Genomic DNA, 8,116 nt, shown 5'->3' with positions numbered 1-8,116 from the left:
ATAACATTCATTACAGAGCCAGTGGCCAAGAACCAATCAATCGAAGGCAGCAATTTGGTGGAAAAAAATACTCTATGTTACCTGTGAAGACATGTGTACTAAGATCACAAACAATAAAGTGGTGAATGTTGGAAGATCTGAGGACACCACAGGAGGAGGCTGACACTCGCATCCTACTTCATTGCAAGCATGCATCGCCCGATTTCAACTCAAATCATCATTGTTGCTGAAGACACAGACGTCATCATATGAGCTTGGCTTTCCAGAGCAGGATTGGGTCCACCATATTTATTAAATGTGGTTCCACTACTCGGACCAGATATATTGATATCAGTAAACTGGTCAGTGCCATTGGTAAAGACGTATGTGATGCATTGCTAGGCTACCATGCTTACACTGGTTGTGACACCGTCAGCGCCTTTAGTGGTCGTGGGAAAGTAGGTCCCCTGAAGGTAATTTTAAGCAACACCAAGTTCCTGAACGCCTTTGCTGAAACTAGGAAAGGGACTGGTTATTGTCAGAAGAGCTGTTTAAGTGTTTGGAACAATTTACCTGCCGTATGTATGCTGCTCAATCAGATATCTCCGACGTGAATGAAATGAGATACCAAATATTCCGATCCAAGAACGTGATATTGAATCTGGTCAGTTACCACCATGTAGAAACTGCCTCAAGTTACATGCTATTAGAGCAAACTACCAAACAGCTATATGGCAATCGGAGCTTGGAGGTTCAGCCTAACATACCAAGCCCACATGACAGCAACGGTTGGATACTTGATGATGATTCCGGCTTCAGATTAACTGGATGACAGGCCTACCAGCTCCAGATGTTGTCTTAGAATTCCTCTGTTGCAAGTGCAAAAGACAATGCACTGTTTCCTTTGTGTACCTGTGTCTCCAATGGGTTGAAATGTACAGAATCATGTTTCTTACAATCTTGTGAGAACATGCGAGATGATGAGAGAGAGCAAAAGAGCAGATTGATGACAGGTCTGAGGATGACAGCAGTGATAGTGATGAGTACTGACTCAGACTACAGAACAGTTTTGTCAACCATAAATACATGCCATCATGCATGTAGTAATGCAGATGTGTCTGGTCCTCTACATCTGTTATAATACAAGTATGAAAGTTGTTACATTTTTTTTTTATCAAAGTGTTTTACCTTTCAAATTTTATTTCAGCAGAAAACAGTAATCATTATGTTCTGTATCATTTTATTGTTTCTTAAGTGATTATTGCCCTGTATTGTCCTGTAATTCAAGCAAGAGAATAACATTTTTGCTATGCTATAGATACTTAGTATGATACTTAGTAGATACTTAGAAAGAATGTATATCAAAGCTTTGGATTTCGCCAATATCGTCGGACACAGTATAAAAGTAGTACTTATTTTATGCTTGTAAAAGTGTTTATAATATAAAGTAATGCCTTTAAAATGTTTGTTTTGAGGTTTTTTAATGATGTAGTATACTAGCTTTTAAATGTTGATAAGTGCATTTCAGTTTGTGATTAATATTAAACTTTATATAATGACATACAGTTTAATATGGAGAAACGTTATTAATTTTTAAGGAAAATACCCCCCTCTTAGTAAAACTCGTCTCCTGACCTTAAGCTACTCTGTAGAAAAGTCCATCATGCTGTTTTGAGACCCAGATACATACACCTATCAAAAAAGCATATTGAAGTTTGGTGCCCTCGGATGGTACCAATTGGTCAAATTTGGGGTCTCAGCTCATGGACTAATAGGCATGTCAATGTCATCTACATTGAGCTCTGATTCGTATGGAATATATTTGTTTACTCTGTTTGCATTTTCCGACCTGTCTACATTATGTAAGGCTGCCAGTATAGACCAAATAAAACATTTCTGATATTCGTTTTGAATGTTTAATATTGCTTTTTTGGCTTTTAAGATTCGAGGAAGAGGGATGTAGCTACTGCACAACTGACCTAACGACGCTAAACCTAACTGTTTATTGTACATTCAAAATAACAGAATGGACAAGCTCATTTTATTAATTAGTATGGATAGTATGGACATGATTAACAGCAGTACGTATAACCAGACGGATGATAAGATTGGATTATATCCATAAAATGTATTACACTAAACAACAATAATACTAAAATCATACCTCCAGAACAGACTCGTACAACAAAGCAGGTCGCACCTGTCATGAAGTGCGGTATAGATATTTGACCTCGTGTGTGTACACAGCGTTCTTCTCACATGAAACAACGCCCGTCGTCTATACCTCAGTCATACTACATCAAATGAAATATAATATTAAACCACTGTTCATTAAACTAGTGCTTAAACTAATTTCCGACTTGTGGATTATGTAAAATACTAGTAGTAGCACACGCTACGATTTATAACGGTGACCTTATTAGACCTATCCGACTGAGGGGTGACGCGTGATCTATTTATAGCGCGATGGGACATTCCCGCGATTGCACAACACGCAGCAATACGCTGGGACGTCACGTGATTAATTAACCAATCAGAGCGCGGCACCCCACACCCCAGCACATTATTGATGCAGAATCGGCTTTTCCTTTTCATCAACTTACGACAAATAATTATTAATCAAATTAATAAATGTATATAATTTCTTTTTATTTGATCTTTCTTGGAGTTAAATAGCAGGCTTTGTTTAAAGATGTTGGGTCTAATGTAAAACTATTTTATTATATACATGTATATTAAAAATGTTTTGGTTTAAGCAGTAAAAGTTAAAAAGTTTGTTTTGTTTAACGACACCTCTAGAGCACATTGACTTATTTATTAACGGCTTTTGGATGTCAAACATTTGGTAGAAAACATATGTGGTTATAATATTAAGAACTGTGTCCTGATATGTTTTACTGCTTTCCCACCTATGATTATATTAAGCTTGTACCGGCCTGAAATAATAATAATAATAATAATAATAATAATAATAATAAAAATTAACAACATGTTAATTATTCATTTATTATTATTATTATTATTATTATATTATTAATATTATTATTATTATTTTAGCCACCAGGCGCCCTGTTAACACATTAAAAGAAATGAACATATATTTAAGAATTCAGTACTTAGAAATGGGGTGTGTGAATTTGTAATTTCATACACCAACATGAGAAAAATGAAAATCTTAAACTGTTTTGTTTTTGTTTTTGTTTTTTGTTCACTACGTGTACGCAACACGTGTCTCTCGCCCTTTTCATGGACTTATCGACTAGAGAAATCGTAAACTCTCTAAAATATACATGAATAAAATGTTGTTGTGTTTACATAACTGATCTTCTTACAGCGCTGTCGGACACGTGTAAGTGTCAAGTGACAACTGCCAAAACTGACATGTCTACCGACACAAAAAAATGCACGTACGTAGTGTCAGCTTACATATATTTTATGAAAAAGTTACATATATGCGTTAAAGGTGCTATGTCAAAGTTTCAACAAAGACGGTTCCCGCCTAAACTATTTATTAATTTTTGCTTTGAAACATAAAGTTTATACCTTCAGCTATATGCCTATAAAATTATAACCAAATTATTCCATTTACTAGTATAAAACAATTTATTGTAAGGGGGGGGGGGGGGGGGGGGGTGGTGGTGACCGTAACGTCACTGTTTCATATGTACACCTTTAACACACTTACGTTTACCCATAATTCTTTGCAGTCAACTGACAAAGAAACAGAAGGCTTAGGTGGCTATACTATATTCAACCACAAATTATTCGGGAAACCCCTCTTGTTGCCCAGTGCAAGCCTTTTTATTAATTATTACTCTAGAGTTAATTATGGAAAGATTATGCGCTGGATCGATTAATTTGTAGTTCTAAAATAACAAAATATTATAGTTTCAACATTGACATAGGACCTTTAATATACTCACCCGTGTTACACACAAACACAGTATAAAATGTAAAAGATGTACAAAATATTCTCAAGTATTTAAAGTTTAAATAATTTTAAAATACCTCGTCCTCAAAAAGATGGTCTTTTCTTCGAAAACCGAATTTAGATTTTTCCTTTTTACTAAGATAACCTTTGATTTGATTTTTTTTCCGGGGTATGGATGGGTAGCTTTAATCATGCGATGTTAATATTGATTTTGTAGCTATTTCATATCTTACATAATGGATAATATACTATGTAAAAGTTGTTTGTTGTAGTAGTTGTTGTTGTAGAAGTAGTAATGCTGTTGTTGATGTTTTGGGTTGTTGTGGGTGTTTTTTTTTGTATTTGTTGTTGTTTGTTTCGTATATATGTTATTTACTTATTTTAGTAGCCTATATTAATATAATGAGGCGCATGTACGGGGGGAGGGGGGTTGGGGGGGGGGGGTTCGGGAATCAGAAGTCTCCCTGCTCCAAACGATTTTTTTCAATAGTTTCCGGGGTCACCACAGTACAGACCCCCTGCACTGGCGATGTTTTATATATATATATATATGTATGTATGTATGTATGTGTGTGTGTGTGTGTGTGTGTGTGTGTGTGTTGTGTGTGTGTGTTTTGTGCCCCGCCCCCCTTTTAGCAACTTCCTACGCCCGTGCCCTGTACAATTACCTGCAAAGATATCTCACTTTCTTTGTACATAAACATATTTTTCTTTTCTTCCTGCACTGTTTTCTTGTGTTTTGGTTTGTTTTGGGTTAATTCGTTTTTAATTAGTTTTGTTTTTCTTAAGTGATGTTAGAGGTAAAGATAAAGCGATTCATTTGCAGGGCATACAAAACAGAACTGAATTGCCTTTGGAGCGCCATGGGCACTGCGTGTGACAGTACAACGACTAAGATTGACACCGTCAAGGCTTCTGAAAAAGCAGTCACTGGTGTTACTGGATGCAGTAAGTTTAACTGTAAACATTATCATTAAAATATTAATGTGCATTAAGGTCGCCATGTTTGTAATATAAACGTGCAGTTTCTAAATTGATCAACAGATACTTATCTACGGCAAGGGATATTTACCACGAACTATTTTAGAATACCATAAAATAATACATAAAAGCTATTTCATGGGTTTTCTCGAATACGATTTTTATGTCAACGAGTGAAGTGTGAAAATATGGTTTTCACACATCACAAGTTGGCATAAAAATGTTATTCAAACACCCTCCCCCCCATGAAATGGTCTATTTAGTATATACATCTTAACTAATTTTAACAATATTGTTCGCTTTTTATTAATATTTGTAGCTTATTCTATCAAAAACACGTAACGCTTTGATATATTTCTTCCGAAGGAACTTTTGCAGAAAATTTACTTGACCATAGACTATTTTAAAAGAAATTTGAATAAAAATTATCTTTATTTAATTGTTAAATTAACATTTATTTAATACAGATATTCGGGCAAAATGTTCTAACCTGAGTCCTTTTTACCATGTATTTCCGTCATTCTACCCTCAAAATTAGTTGTAATCCATGTAAAAATGCCTAGTGATTTGTTTGCAACCATATATAGCTATTTGGTAGTAATGGTAATATAGATAAATGTTATGAAGATTCGGGCATTTCTGTTTAATTTTTGGCAAAACCCAGCCTGCCCCCCTCCCCCTCCTCCCTCCACTACAAAAATGGGACCCCGTACGCCTATGCTCAACGACAGAACATTGTGTCATAATTCTTTAACTTCGTATTCAATTAGTTTTAGATATTTTATCGTAATTGCATTCCATATGTCTTTTTATAGGTATAATTGTTTAAATTACATTTTTCTTCTTTTTCAAATACAACAAGATGTATTAGTAATCATCAAACTTAAACACGAAGAAACTACACTGGCCTCCATAATGAAAACAGAATAATTTATAAGGGAGATAATTTAATCATGAACTTGTTGAAAAAAGTAAACACGATTTCTATATTTTCACTGTAACTAAATTACAGAGAAAATATGACTTTTCACCGAATATCACTTTTATGTTTATAAGTTAGAGAAACCATACGTATTCCGTTTTAATTTACTGTGCCTTAATTCATTTTTATAGCCCCCACCCACCAAACCTTTTTTAACAGTGGAGAATAGTGACCCAATATCCAAAGGCAAAATGAGGGCATACATAAAGGTTACTAAATAAGTGGCCGTTTGATAACATTTATCTTACAAATTGTTTCAACAGTATTACTTCGTAAACGTGTATATCCAGTGTAAACAGTATCACTTCGTAAAAGTGTATGCACAATATTAAAGCAATCGATGATAGGATTCCAATAAATGAATGAATGAATGTTTAACGACACCCCAGCACGAACAATACATCGGTTATTGGGTGTCAAACTATGGTAAATGTAAACACAATGTGATGATCAACATCAATATAAAAATACAACAGTTAAATTAAAACACAGTGTAAAGGATAGGATTCCAAAGTCATAAGCAATTATAAACCTAGCAAAGTTCTAAACGACTTTGATATTACATTGCCCCAGAGATACCCGGTATGTGGTTGAAAGATTTACTTATTGAACATTCATATCAAATTTGAAAGCCATAAATGAAAAGAATTACACGGAACAGGGTTCAAACTCAGATTTTACCATTACACATTTCTGCGGCAATAATCTATTATGGGTTTTTTAATTCTTCCATGTGACCTTTATTTTTGCCATCAAAGTTCTCGTGCTAAAGGTGTGCTGCTGACAGACTGATCTGGTGAACGAACATATCAAACATGAAAGACATACATTAAGTTTCAGAGTTAAGTTAAAAGTATTTTTTTTTATTATGTGAACGATCGGAATTTAAATATAGTCTTAGCATAGTATTTAAAATTGTACTAGTATTATTACACAAACAGTGGCGTTCATGGCGTATTACGTTAGCTGGTTACGTATTCTGCGTTTTGGCTCGTCTAACGTTTTGAAGAAAATTCTTAAGACAACAACAACACCACACAACAGGCGTAACAACACAACAGTCACAACATCGAGAATACTCACTACACCCACGACATCGACAACAATAAAGCAGTATGATGCTTATGTATCACGTGATCTTCTTACAGCACTGTCGGAAACATGTAAGTGTCAGGTGACCGCTGCCAAAACTGACATGACTACCGACACCAAGAAATGCACGTACGTAGTATCAGCTCTTATAATATTCACTGAAAAAGAAACATTCAAACTCTGCAATATTTTTAAAAGAAAGTTTAATAACGTAGATAGATACTAGTTTCAGTCTTAAGTTTTATTTGTGGGACTTAGAAATCAGGAGAGTGTAAAAATTGAAAGTTTACGTTTCGGTCAAACGTTGGGGGAAAATGCTTCGTGGTCGCAAATGCAAGGGTTTTTTTTACCATCACAATCACAGGAACATTAAAACAGAAAATAGTAGTAGTAGTAGTAGTAGTAGTAGTAGTAGTAGTAGTAGTGTGTGTATCAATAGACATACAGTTAACAACTGACAGAGTAATTTATAATTAAAGACTTGATAATAGACTAGTTATTTTGTAGCGAACTGAAGAAGGAACTGGACTGTTTAGTAAAATCATCCAGTGTTGGTTGCGATGACAAAACAACAAGTACAGTGATAGCTACAACTGCCAACACTGCCTTGACAAAACTGACTTCATGCAGTAAGTACTGGATCGCTAGTGCACCCCACGTCATACAGTAATTTAAAATACTGGATCGTTAGTCTCTCCCCCACCACCACACACTCGTCATACAATAAGTACTGGATCGCTAGTACCACAAAACTAGTTGCAGGCCAGATTTACTTTATTTTCTAAACAATTCTTCGAGTTTTATCTACAATAGGGTATACCATATTATAGTAAATAAATCCACCAGCGAAATCCCCACATATTGTGTGTTTGTTTATGATGTACGTGTGTGCGTTGTGTATGAATGTGTTGTGTGTATATGTGTGTTGTGTGTATGTGTGTGTGTGTGCGTGTTTGTGTGTATGTGTAAGTAATATAAGTAATATAAAGGAGGTCATAAAAGGAGGTCATGTCAGTGTTATGAATATGGAACCCTTGTATTAGATTAATATTATGATTATAATTATTTTAAAACCCAATCTATTACTAGTTTGTGTTACGATTATTAAACTTCATATATTCTTTTGACAGCGGTTTCCAAAACGTGCAAAT

The 8,116-nt window shown here is 34.8% G+C and overlaps 1 protein-coding gene across 1 annotated transcript; it reads left to right on the top strand.

The window, feature by feature from the left end:
* Nucleotides 1-3,313: 3,313 nt before the first annotated feature.
* LOC121366975 lies at nucleotides 3,314-8,110 on the top strand (the record flags this gene model as incomplete). Its single annotated transcript, XM_041491194.1, has 5 exons — nucleotides 3,314-3,386; nucleotides 4,737-4,858; nucleotides 7,022-7,094; nucleotides 7,473-7,594; nucleotides 8,096-8,110. Coding segments are annotated over 5 exons (405 nt in total), but the record flags the coding sequence as incomplete, so codon positions are not given.
* Between the last annotated feature and the right edge of the window lie 6 nt (nucleotides 8,111-8,116).

This window comes from Gigantopelta aegis, unplaced genomic scaffold (assembly GCF_016097555.1).
Source record: "Gigantopelta aegis isolate Gae_Host unplaced genomic scaffold, Gae_host_genome ctg8070_pilon_pilon, whole genome shotgun sequence".
In the NCBI taxonomy this organism is placed as follows: Eukaryota; Metazoa; Mollusca; class Gastropoda; order Neomphalida; family Peltospiridae; genus Gigantopelta; species Gigantopelta aegis.
This window is presented reverse-complemented; position numbering and strand designations above follow the sequence as displayed.